The 12747-nt window shown below is 53.3% G+C and overlaps 4 protein-coding genes across 4 annotated transcripts; 1 reads left to right on the top strand and 3 right to left on the bottom strand.

Moving 5' to 3' along the window:
* Nucleotides 1-4428: 4428 nt before the first annotated feature.
* Nucleotides 4429-6247, bottom strand: CC84DRAFT_1118327 (arsenical-resistance protein ACR3). The gene is made up of 4 exons (XM_018175519.1): nt 6098-6247; nt 5847-6014; nt 5347-5445; nt 4429-5259 (listed from the first exon to the last, which is right to left on the bottom strand). The coding sequence occupies exons 1-4, from the start codon at nt 6207-6209 to the stop codon at nt 4478-4480; spliced, it is 1161 nt and encodes a 386-aa protein (XP_018038118.1). The 5' UTR covers nt 6210-6247; the 3' UTR covers nt 4429-4477.
* A 1407-nt stretch (nt 6248-7654) lies between these two features.
* On the bottom strand, nt 7655-8524 carry CC84DRAFT_714014 (uncharacterized protein). Its single transcript, XM_018187132.1, has 3 exons — nt 8504-8524; nt 8134-8394; nt 7655-8062 (listed from the first exon to the last, which is right to left on the bottom strand). Exons 2-3 carry the CDS (start codon nt 8329-8331, stop codon nt 7766-7768), a joined length of 495 nt encoding a protein of 164 aa, XP_018038117.1. The 5' UTR covers nt 8332-8394; nt 8504-8524; the 3' UTR covers nt 7655-7765.
* A 547-nt stretch (nt 8525-9071) lies between these two features.
* Nucleotides 9072-9554, bottom strand: CC84DRAFT_1163857 (uncharacterized protein). Its single transcript, XM_018178351.1, has 2 exons — nt 9166-9554; nt 9072-9098 (listed from the first exon to the last, which is right to left on the bottom strand). Exons 1-2 carry the CDS (start codon nt 9474-9476, stop codon nt 9077-9079), a joined length of 333 nt encoding a protein of 110 aa, XP_018038116.1. The 5' UTR covers nt 9477-9554; the 3' UTR covers nt 9072-9076.
* Nucleotides 9555-10973: 1419 nt separating this feature from the next.
* CC84DRAFT_1216661 (uncharacterized protein) lies at nt 10974-12287 on the top strand (the record flags this gene model as incomplete). The annotated part of the gene is made up of 1 exon (XM_018182828.1): nt 10974-12287. The coding sequence occupies one exon, from the start codon at nt 10974-10976 to the stop codon at nt 12285-12287; it is 1314 nt and encodes a 437-aa protein (XP_018038115.1).
* Nucleotides 12288-12747: the final 460 nt, after the last annotated feature.

The raw sequence follows: 12747 nt of genomic DNA, 5'->3' as shown, positions 1-12747 counted from the left end.
CTGTCCGCCTCCTGTCTGCTGTCTGCCCAAGCATGACAGTCTCCCGGCCCAGCGCACTGCGAACAAGCGCCATGGCGCCCGCGCGACCCCCATGGACGCTGGACCAACAGCCGCGTTGCCGAGTGATTCGTCTGGCTGCCCTCCCGTCCAATCACCGCACCCTGCATCCGATCGCTGGACAGTCCGCCCAAACCTTGCCCACCGCCCTCACGCACCACCACTGCCCAAGCCTGCGCTTCGCAAGAGGTCCAGCTCAGCGCATACATACAGCTGCGTCCGCCTGCACTACTTCGTCCCGCGCTTGCGGTAGGTGGAAATGCAGCGTGCCATGCGCGCCGGGAACCGTGCAGTTCGCATCCTCACTCCCCGCCCTCGTGAACCATGCCTCGTCTCTGCTCACCTGTGAAGTGCATCGCCTGTTCTACGCTTGTCGATGTGTTGGCGCCCGTATAAGCAGCTGAGTACTGTGGTAGCCTCGCGCTGTCACGTATATACTGTCAAGCCGCCCTCCTTTGTTGTCGTCTGGGCGGGCCTCACCCAACCTAGCGTCCTGACGCTGCTATCACGCCGTCCCGAAGACCGTGTTTCCATCCAGATACTCACTCTTGGCGACGTTTTCCGCGCCTGTCTTGTCGTGCAAGCGTCTTGCCAACATGTTTCTCTGCGCTCCAGTGTGCTGACCCGGGGCGAGTGTGATGAAATGAACGAACACGCAAGCTCGCCCAAACAAGGCACATCGCCGTTACTGAGATATAGAGTCGCAACTGTTAGAAGGCTTCCAGTCGAAACTGGACCCAGCTACTCGGTAGTCGTCATGTCAGAAGTTGCAGGCGTGTCTGAAACTCTCGTCTCGAATTGGATGCTCTGCCTCTGCCCAAGGCAGTAACGCAAGCCGCATTGGTCGCTTGCATACGAGGAAGGATTTCGATGCATATCACAACCTGAACGGGAGCACGCGCCCGGGACACCCATAGACTCCGGATAGCAGACTGACCGCTTGGGAGAACGCGGTCGGGGCGCTTTGGCACTTCACGCCCTAGAGAAGCGATCCCAACAGCGGGCAAAACAGGCCTGTCCCGATTTGTGCAGACCTCAAAAAGGAACTGTTGAGCAGAAAGGAGTCACCGTAAATCGCAGCTGTCCCGGCGCAGTGGTTCACGCAGAGTGCCGTCTGGGATCGCCTCTACGCTACGTAGAGCGCTTTAGCGGCGGCCACACGTGCCGGTAAAGCTGCTCGAAGCGCTTGGTCAGCGAAGCACCTCAGAGGCGACGGGCGGACCGCGGCGAGACAACATCATGGTCATACACGCAGTCTGATGGAAACCGTTAGCATGGGCTCTTGCCGTGGTGGACGGAGCGCTCGGAAAATGATGGATCGACGGGGTCGTGGGATGTTTGGCCGCGCGGAGTGGAGTGACCATCCCAGCGTGGTAGATGTTCGTAGCGCTCATCCGGGCGAGTAGAAACGTCGCTGAGACATGTGATGCCATGTTCAATACACACGTACGGGAAAGCCTAGCTTCAGCCGCGGCAGTCTGGTAAATTGCAACGCATTCAGGGCGTCGCTCGCTGTCAAGACACCTTCCCACCCTGTCTGTTGTTCGGCAACGCCATTCGTGCTGTTCGTTTCTGCGAACGGTGGCTTCCTGCACCAAGGTCTTTGCTCCTATGGCAAAGGAGTGCGACCGCCACAAAAGGGGTGCCGGCGCAATATAACTTGGCTAGGCCATGCAACCAAACTTTGAGAAGGCGCGAATGCGGGGCGAGTATTCAACGAAGCCACCTGCGAGCCAACCTCCATGAAACCGCTAAACGAAGCGTTCTCCGGCGCAACCACTCCTCCGGTTCTGCTCCAACCACATGGGAAACCAGAGCGAGGTTTTTTTGGCCAATGGCACACCCTCCTTTCAACCTCGCCAGCCTCTTCTTATGCTGCCGACGATAGCACCTAGGGTCATCAGAGGAGGCGCGGTTCCCACTGACCGCATTCATTCCATTGAAGCGCCGCATTCCTACCAAGCGCCCACTCCGACGCGAATGGGGGCCTATACTGGCCTTGCATCGCTAAGAAGGATAACACTTGCCCTTTTGAGATTCGTGAGATGGAGGATCCACGCGCGCGCTCACGCATCGTTCATGGGTGGGCGCAATGGCGTCGCGCACGCTCAATATTCGGCGAGCAGATGCCCCTGTCTATAAACACTCAGATAACGCTCGCATGCATGCATCGTTCCGGACATCACAAAGCAGCGAGAGGACTTCGGTTGGTGGACCGACGTTCATCCAGTAATGAGAAGAATGAGGCTAGACTACGTGGACCCGGATGGACGGTCGTATGGCCCCTGGCCAAAGCGATGCGATAATCGATTGCCGGCGTCTGACATGGTCACAATCACCCTGGTCTCGCTGATCCATCAATGGACGTTCATCATGCCGATACGGCCGATATCGCGCCCAAGACAGACAGACCGCTTTGCAAAGATTTTCTGCAGTAGGACGGGCGCCTGCATACTGAAAAGGCAGTGTGTCACGACGCTATATACACTAAATATTTGTGTGGGCAACTCATCTCACGCATGAACATTGGTTTGCCACGACGCCACCACATACTGTCACTGGGCAAAGCGAGAATGGCGGTGTAAGGCTACTACGTGCCTGGTCGACATGTCCTCGGCTCTATGCGTTAGCATGCTTGACATTCTCGGCTGCAGCCAGGGCTATCCTACACCACGGCTCGCGGATATCCATTTGGAGACTCGCATTGACAACAGCTCGTTGCGTCAGCCCTACGCTACTCAAACCTCGAATGTGGTACAACATTCAAGCAGGCAGAGACTAGCACTACAATTCATCCCGAGACTTTGGACTTGTTCATCAAAATCTGCAGTCCACACGTTGGACTTTCATAAAACGAGTCCGCCAGCATGAGGATCTCTCAGAGCACCGTCTGGATGTCTGTTGGCTACTATCGAAACGATTGCGCCGATCATCCTCCCTTCAGTATGTCTGTTATCAGAATGCTCCAGCAGCTGTCCACCGCGTTCACATAACGTCTTTGAGTTTCTGGCATCACTTCGTCACACCGAAGATCAACCCTGATACGCCATTGCGGGTACGACTAACAGAGCCAACAGTGCCAGAACCTGGGCCTTACAGGTATGTACGGCAGCCTGCATGAATAGTGCAACCCTTGCAGTTCGGGTACATTATCACACAGCGCAATCGGCGATCTAGCCTGTTCACGCATACCTCCAAGTCCTCTTAAGACGAAACTGTGAAGGCCCTTTCATGCGAACAGGAACCTACTTCAGCGTTAAGAACGTGATCGGGTGGGATATGTAAGGAAGCATCACCAAATGATGCTTATTCTGATCATGACTGGTGGAAGGGACCCTTTCTTCGTGAGCCGGCATGACAACCAGGCGACTTACCTCGACCTTACTTATGGCAGTGCCCGAAATTCCTGACTAGTCAATCCAGAGGTTGAATACTGCAATATACTGTAGCTTTTTCAGCCATTAGATACGATCGCTTCCTTCTCTACGGAGGTCCTCTATGCCAACTGAGTCTGGTATTTAGGGGTATGCTTCTGTATCAGATGTGACCGGAACGCTAATGACTACTGGAAATTCTGTTTGCGACGTTCATGTTGAAGTTGTCACCAGTCCAATAGCAACAAGCGAGTCCAATATGCAAAGTTAGAAAGTTTCGCAGCTCTCTAACTTACTCCAATTTGGAGCCCAACGTAACTCCAAATTACTCCACCTGCTCCAAATCGAAAGTCGAACGAGCAGATTCCCTGCATTGCTAGCACTGTAACGGTATGTAGGCTTGCTCGAGATCTTGTCTCCTAGAAGGAAGGCTACTGATGCAAGCTGCTGGCCACCACCCGTGTCAAAGATTAGCTGAACCATGACTCTGGCCATATATGCAACAATTTCAATATCCAAACACGCCGCAAACGACCACCTGGTGCGTGCCAAGGCAGCACCCAAATTATAGTCAGTTGACCAAGCTAGCGGGCGCTCCCATCGCCCGTGTTTTAGGGTCACTTTACTTAGTGGAGTCGGACGAAAACTTCGCTTAAGAAACATTTGTGCAGCAACCCTGACTCGCCATTTAGAGTTCTGTCCGTGGTGTTAGCCTCGACTCTTCTCACCGGAAAGTTAGGAAATGAAGATCGCTCGGTACACCGTAGTGATTACTTAATGACCACCTCACATGTTCCGGGTACATGTACCGAGCGCTTGCGTGTCTCCAAGCATCACAATTGCACGGTCGCATATCAAGTCATGAAGCTTCTCCCCAAGCATTACTATTCCCTGCACGTGACGCTCGTCTGAACCAAGCTCATCGTCAAGCAAAAACTCATTGAGTGCCAGGGGACAGCCTGGTTCTGAGATCGCCTTGTAAGGAGATCTTTGCATTACTTGGTGTACCCTCTATTGATTTTAGACATGACTTCGAGAACAACCTCCTATACCCACTGCCATCTGGCCCTCAGCCACTTCAGCACATAGACTAGAGCTACTAGGACTGGCACTTCGATCAGGGGTCCTACTGTGCTTGCAAGAGCTTGTCCACTTCCAGCACCGTACACTGCGACCACGACAGCTATGGCCAACTCGAAGTTGTTGCTCGCAGCGGTGAAACTTTGCGTACAGCTAATTTTGTACCCGAAGCCCATCTTCCAGCAAAACCAGACCGTGCTGGAGAATATGACCAGGAAATATACCAGCAACGGAGCGCATACGCGCAGAACATCAGTGATCTGCCTGACCACATGAGCCCCCTGGCTCGCGAACAAGACAATGATGGTGTATAGCAGCCCAATCAACGAGAAAGGCGCAATATACCTGATGAATCTTCTCTGGTATCTGTCTTCTCCGATAAGTCCCCTGAGCAGGAGGCGCGTTAGCACCGCTGCGCCTAGCGGGATCCCGAGGAAGACTCCCACGCTCTGAGCAACCTTCTCATATGAGACGTCCGTCTTTTGACCGTGACTGACGACTTGTACGTAAAATACGGCAAAAGGCGCAAAAAGCACAATCTGCAGTATCGAATTGAACGCCACTAGTACAGCGCAGTAGTCACCGTCACCCTTGGCAAGATCTGTCCAGATGAGCACCATTGCAATGCAGCGTGCTATCCCCACGAAGATCAGACCTTCGCGGAGATCCTGGCGGTCTGGAAGGAAGGCCCATGCCAGGCCCACCATAAAGAGCGGCGCAACGATCCAGTTCAAGACGAAGCTTATACCTGCATGGAAGTTAACAGAGTATCCCAATCAAAATCCCTGTGTACGATTGATTGCATTGGGTAAAGTGCTGGCCTCGGTTCACTTACCAATTTGTATCCACAGTGCACGCGAGTTGAGCAGCAAATGCAGCGACTCAAACCTGACCTTGCATAGTATGGGGTACATCATAACCAGCAGGCCAATTGCTGTGCTCCGTTAGCCTGGCCCTCCACGTTTCTCAAATCTTATGAATTCGTCATGGCGAATGAACTCAGGTTCCGTGGTGCGGTAGCGCCACGTAGTACCGCGCAGCTGGTAACTTTGCAGTCTCCACGATTTTTCCACGGATAACACGGGATCGACCAGCACCATTCCTGGGCGCGTGGCTACCACGAGGTATGCAAATCTCCGAGTCTATGCGAGCGCGATGAGCACATCATACCTCTGCAGGGCATTTCGTCCGAAACCTTGAGACCGACGACCACGCGCCGGGTCCCAGCTAGCAGACGCACTGGGGCGTTCGCCTACGTGCCCGCGCCCATTCGATCATTTGATCGGCGTACCGCCGAAGTAGCACCCATGGAAATAAGAACATCAAGACACATACCTATGGGAATGCTGACGCCCACAAATTCGCCCTTCTGCAGCGCCGGGCCGACTGAGTCAACCGTATTTCCTAGCACGATGCCGATGGCCATGGCAAGGATGATCCATATGACGAGAAATCGATCCAGGAAAGAGAGACCTCTAAGCGGGGGTAGGATCTTCTCGTCTTCTGTGCGCAGTCTGAGTAAACTGCTGAATTGGTATGGGAACACCAATTGTGCTCAGAGAGTACCATGGGATATCGAAACTTACCAACAACGTGGTTCACCTGCGCGGTGTCGCTTCCCTTTTCGGCATCGTCCAAGGGTGAGGGGTTTTCATCATGAGGTCTTGTCTGGGACGCTGAGCGCGTGGTTATGTCCATACTGTGACGATCCGATGTAGAGTATCTCCTTGCATTTCCGCCGTCGCTGTCTTTCGCCGATTTTATGTCTCGAAACACTTGAAGATCACTGCGCAACCTGCCAATCAAAGAGAGGCAGTGACATACCTCTGCCAAGTCGCTAACCATTTCGCTGGCAGAAAACCGTGGCAGGTCAAAATCCGGTAGGCGGTCAAAGCCTGGACCGAGGCGCTGGGCTGCCCACAACGTCATTGAAACTACCGTCACCAAGTCAACAGTAGCTATGCATTCATTGCGGTCTCCTCGGAGCATGCAGGTCGTTTATACACTCAATTTTATTGCAGCGCGAGTTGTCTTATGGTCCTAGTAATGGTGTTCGATTGTTGATTTCGCATGTACACGGCCGACCTTCGACACAACTCGTAAGAAGAGCCTTATAGCAATTCAGCATCTAGACAAGCCTTTATTGTTCCGATGGCGGTGGTGGATCCCAGATCTGTGCTTGCTGTGTCTTATCAATTGTAACATATCGTATCGCATGAACGTACTTCCCACTCAGTCACTACATCAATAGGAGTGCTGCAATATGATGTTGTTTCCGTGCACGCAAACAGTGATAGAATCTTGGGAAGCAAGTCCACAGTGCAAGACGGCAAGGGGTAGGCACTTTGCGGGATTCGCTTCCATTGATCATTTATATCCTTAAGGGACCTCCAAGCTCGTTATATTTTACATGATCACTCCTGCGTCCCCAACGTCTGCTAAAAGTACTATGGTAACGGCGCAAGTAACTTTGGATCTGCGCTCTTCTGTTGTGGATGTAGACTGCAGGTGCACGTCGCTATCGTGAAATGGCATCCTGATGTGGCTTGGACCACGTGTATCGTCACACTGCATACCACAATGACATAGACCTCGTTTGATTCATCTAAGCAACAGAACTCAATGACTTTCAAGAGTTGATAATTCTAGTAACCGGTAGCAACACTATAGAATAGTCACGTATGGTCGCAAACGTTACATGGTGGATACATACGTTGCACATGGACAGTGATAAAGCCCTAGCGGGGGTTGTGATTCTGAATTCTATAGAGAATGAAGCGGAGTAACGAACGTTCTTAGATTGACGTTTATATTTTGAAAAAAGGGAATAGATAAATCTATCATTTAGGAATACATGGTTCTCGACCTTAATACGGATGGCCTTGTGAAAAGAAGACACTTGAGACTAAATCTGAAATGGGTCAAGAGGAACCCTTGCATGAAACTGCTTCCGACACACCAATGACGGTGAAGTGCGACTGGCTTTGAACCATGATGGGGAAGTTGACACCCAAAGGCGACAGAATCAATCATACCACACCTTCTCTTAAAGACCAAACATATGGTCCATGCGCTAGAGATACTTCGGTTCCGGTTCCCGGTTTCAAGTATTCAACCCTGCCTGCGCGTAGGATCAGTTCTCGAAGCCGTTTTCTTGAGAGCAATAGGTTCCTATCGCACCGTCCAAACAGAGATGGATGGTCTCTAGTGGCGACGACCTGGGAGAAGTTTGTTCTTACTGTACTGCTCCGAAATTACAGCGCGATCTTGCTCAGTAAAGAAGCAGTGTAATCAAGTTCAATCACTCCTTTTGTGCTTACTCGAGCCAGCTTTCTAGCCAGTGACTCTCCTCCATTTGGCGTGACGATGGTACGTAGCATTCGAGACCGTACGCTTGGAAGTTGACATGCTGGGGAACGAGAACGTCTCCCGAAGCAGAGGTTGTCGTTTCTGCCACACCAGCAGGTAATACACCGGCACAGACTATGGCAATGCCGTCGGGGTTGAGACGACTGTTCAAGGCATGCAAGTCTGCGCCAAGTGCCCAGTGTCTTCCAATTCCGGAGATTGTCGAAGTATACTTGACAAGCTCCATGGCCCGTAGTCCAGTCGGACCGTTCGTTATGGATGAGTACCTTAAGTAGTGCCCGGCTTGATGGACAAACTTCACCAGGTAACGGCTATTGCGCTTGCTGAGGAGGGAATTACGAAGCCGGCCTTCGAAAAGTTGCAAAAGGGTAAGGCATGGACCTTGACCCAGTTCGTAGTCGTGAAGGGCATCCACTTGCTTCATGATCGCTCGAATGAGCGCGTCCAACATGCGACCCTCCCCCCGTCCGCTGATACCGTCGATAATCCTAGGTGGTACGTCGCGAATAAAGGCATTGGTAGTAGCTTGCAACACCGGGCGTGCTTCGTGATAGACCAATTTGCATGTCGATAAAATAGCGACAGGGACTGATTTTAGAATGCAGGTCACGCGGTGTGATGGCTCATCAGGATGACGTATCTGGTGGTGTTTGATCGATCGTGGGAGGTTTTCATAGACAAGAAGCCGCAGTTCTTTGGGAAGGTCCAAGAAGCGAAAGGGCTCGATTCCCTTGTTACCTCTCATCATAAATGAATGCGTTCTTAAGCACGAGCGAGCATTCGAAGTTGCGAGAGTTTGGAGGATTGGCCGCAGAAGCACAGGAAAGAGTGAGGCGCGCGATGCTATGCAGCGACAGACAGGCGTAAAATAGAAGAGATTGTGAGCGCAGAAAGAAAGGCAAAGGCGCAAGCTGCACCGCGCTATAATTACGAGGCTGCTGAGAAGAAGATGAACTGGGTGCGCAAGTGAGAAGAGGGGAGCTGCCCTATTTTTGGTTGCCTAGCGCTTACTATGCCCGCTGTGGCACATGGGGTGGCTCATGGGGTGGCTCATGGGGTGGCTTGTTTCATGGGGGCCGTTTCCCGGTCACCTTCAAGGGAGCGAGAGCATCGTTAGCGAGAGGAGTAGCATTTGGATATTGCATGCGCAAGCAAGGGAGCAGAAAGACTCCTACGCGTCGCTTTGCTGGCTCTCGTCACACTTGTGTATTTCTCCCGCTCGATCCATCAAGAACAAGTCAGCCTGTCTCCAGTTTGGATGTGAAGCAGGTTTCGTCGCACATACCTGTCGCAGAATGTGTGCCAGCGGTAAGCAGCAGCAGCGTTACAACGAGAAGCGGTCCACCAGGCATAGTCTCTACTGACGAGGACGTGTTCCTTGTGGGGAAGACGAGCAAGCCGCGTGAAGATGAACCTGAAAATGAGACCAAATTCAGGAACGATGAGCCCGCTGTGCCGGTCTTCGCAAGTGCCCTCAAGCCTACCCTGCTCAGGCTTTTGCGAGTATGGATCGATAGCAGTTGAAATAATTCCTCTTGATAGACAAAGCAGAACCAATGTCAGCGAATAGATCGTGAGATACCTGACGACGAACATTGTGAGAGGATCTGGGTCCCCCAGTAACAGTGAGGTTCTCATGCATGTGCCACAAGACTATGCGCAGCTTGACAGGTGTTGAGAAGGGCTCACTATGGCCTATGTGATGCACGGCAAAGTGCAATCTCGATGCCGCTCGCAGAGGGCAAGTGGAGCCGGGAGAACGTGGAGGTGGGATGTGGGGCGGGTCCGGGTGCAAGGACGTCCCGTTGCTGGCGAGGCCTGGAAATAATGGAAGGCTCGAGCGGCTCGGGAGTCGGGAATGGCTGTTGCTGGAGCCGCTTCGCCAATGCTTGGATGTGGTCGACAGCAGCGCTGGAGAAAATTCGGCTTTGTAGAAGTGCAGATGGTTTGTCAGGATTGAGGATCAGGAACGGACGACGACGGAGCGAGACCGAGGCAAGCTGCATGTGAAGCGAAGCATCTAGCTCGTCGGTGGGGCACTCTCATCTCGACTGGCATGTTTCCTGGCCTTTTTCGTACGATGTTGTTGTTCGCCGACGCAGGCTGCATTGCATCGGAGCGCGCCGAAAGCCATTTCATGGCGTCCGTGGCTGGTCGTGACTCTCAAAGAGGCCGAATTCTAGATATGCAAAGACGGACGTGACTGGGTAAGTCGCAGCATCCGTTCAGGGCCCGCCATTTGCAAGATGTCGAGGATTGCAGGTCCCCACGCTGCTTGTCTGGTCGGTTCGACAACCGCACTAGCGTCGGCGTTGTTTGCGGGAGCGTCCGCTGCGGGACTGTGGCATCCTCGCGACATGTCCACCACGGTCAATGCTGCGGTTGGGCGAGCGCAACGCGTAGTCTGGACAATGGCTACCCGCACGGCGACGTCGCTTGCACGGCAGTATCGCGCCGGCAGCATCGCCCGGCAGCGACGGGTACGCGAGAGCTACGCCAGAAGCGGCAAGGCGGGTCGGGACCTCGACATGTCACGCCACTGGAAAGTGGTCTGATTTCCTTCTGGAAACGTCGTCGCTGGACGCTGCACAGCTTGTGCTTCAGCGCGTGCCGAATGGGTTTTCACCCGCGTCCAGGTGCTGTTCTGCATGCCGGCCGCCCTGTAGTCGACAGCCCATCGCGACGAGCCTAGAACCATCTTCGCCGTTACCACCAAGCCCTTGCAACTGGCCCAGCGGTTACCAACGCTTCCCACCAGAAGCTGTGCTCTGCGAGACCGCCGGGCTGCCCACAGTCATAACCCGGACGGGTCCCGTAATTATCCTAGCAAAGAAAAGACCCTGCACGCTGCTGGGCCTGCCTCCTCCTCTACACTTCACCACCAAGCTTCCAGCCTTTCTACGTCTTTGACCGTGTGCACCGTGAGCAAGGGAACGCACCAACTTATCTACAATTGTCGCAGCTGTGACCAGGCCTTCCTCTCGTGGGATTAGTCTTACCACCCTGCTTGGCGCCTCGCCCCATCGTTACCTGACTATCTCCTGATCCTCGCCTGAGACCCCTCGAGCCTCCGGCAAATCTCTGACAATCACCATGGCCCTCAACTGGGATGCCTTTCTCATTGACGAGGCCTTCAATATACCGAACGATCAATGGCCGGACATCACAACACCACCAACAGACTTCACATCTGAGATGCCAAAATCAAGTTCTACGCGCACTTCAGGCTCCCAAGAACCTGGAGTAGACTTCGACTCTCTCCTCAACGGCACATCAGCTGACCCTTACTTCAACGACTCCCTCTTTGCGCCCAACGACTACTTTTTAAGCGATCTCGAGGTGCTGCAGCCTTTTGGCGAATCGACCACTGGGGGCGAGTCGACATCCGAGTCATCACCAGAGCCCTCTGTTGGCACCGCTTTGACTGGCAACAGTCCTTTGACGTCAGAGAACTCTGCATCCTTCAACCGTGTCGCCGAGATGCCGCTCATGCAGAAGCCCTCCATCTCAAGAGCAAACACCTTTCCCAATCCACAGTACGAGTCTTTGTTTCCCAACAACCTTGAGTCTGGCTTCGTTGAGGACCTCACCTTCCCCAATGGACCAAACAGTTCTTCCAACTCCACAAAGACCGCTACTGAGAACAAAGCTTCGACGGGTTCAACGACTAAACGTCCACACAAGGCCAAGGCCGACATTCTATCGGCATGCTGGACATCGCCGCTGTGCCCCAACCACGATCAGGATGGGCCGCCACCGAATCCATCAAGCTGCGGAGGAGGCTGCGCCCCTTTCCTGTTCGCTAACGACGATAATCTACCCACCTCTACCATCAGCAACCTACTCAACGAAGCTCAAGAAGCCATGCCTGAAGATGGTGTTGTCGAAATAAAGTCACACTCACACTCGAGAAAGAGATCAGAGAGCGACGTCTCAGTGGATGAGTCGAATGGCCGCCATTTTGCTTCTGGAAACAGCATCGACACTGAGCAAAATTCGAAGGTAAAGAGCGAATCCGAGGACTCACCGCAAGCTCGAGCAGAAGAGGAGAAGGCCAAGCCTCGCCGCCGGCTACCCCACAACCAGGTCGAGAGAAAGTACCGGGAGTCGCTAAACACACAACTCGAATCCCTCCGCCGGGTCGTACCCTCTCTCCAGCAAAACCAGCGCGGCTGTGACGGCGCCGACATCGAAGACCTCCCCGCTCCCTCGAAGCCCAGCAAAGCTGTCATCCTTGCCTCGGCAACCGCTCACATCAAGAACATCGAGAAGGACAAGAAGGCGCTCCAGGATGAGAATCAGCTTCTGAAGACACGCATCAAGGCCCTTCAGGCCCTCGTCAAATGCGAAGACTGCTCTCTGATGCAGTATGTCATGGACTTGAAGATCAATCAGCAAAAGGGATAGCCTCTTACCACTTCCACCTCTCCGAAATAACAACCACCGCCGATCTTCAATCCCTGAGCATTGACTGACACGGCGCTCGGGAACGATGGGATATGTCCTCGAGCTCCTTCGCGTAGGGGTCCACTCCACCGGGAATAAAAGCATGGGAATTACTCATCACTCTGCATCACTGCTGCCACCCTCCTCACTCGATCTGTCTCGACTTCGATTAGCTACTGCATACATGCGTGTTACATACTTGGCTGGCCATATGTGTCTGACGGCCAAGACCTAATGGATAGGGGCGGTGTCCCCAGGCGTTATTGGATACGTACCAGCCTCATCGGCGGCGTAACGTTACGAAAATAGGCGTTTTGGTGTGGGTTTCGTTGTCGATAGACGACTGCATGTAATTTGTCACAGTACAATTCATGAACATCTCTTACTGTTGCACATGACTGCACAGCCGCTTGGTTGTACT

The sequence above is a fragment of the Paraphaeosphaeria sporulosa genome (assembly GCF_001642045.1).
Source record: "Paraphaeosphaeria sporulosa strain AP3s5-JAC2a unplaced genomic scaffold CC84scaffold_4, whole genome shotgun sequence".
Taxonomy (NCBI): domain Eukaryota; kingdom Fungi; phylum Ascomycota; class Dothideomycetes; order Pleosporales; family Didymosphaeriaceae; genus Paraphaeosphaeria; species Paraphaeosphaeria sporulosa.
Note: the sequence above shows the minus strand (reverse complement) of the source record. Positions and strands in the feature narration are given on the sequence as shown.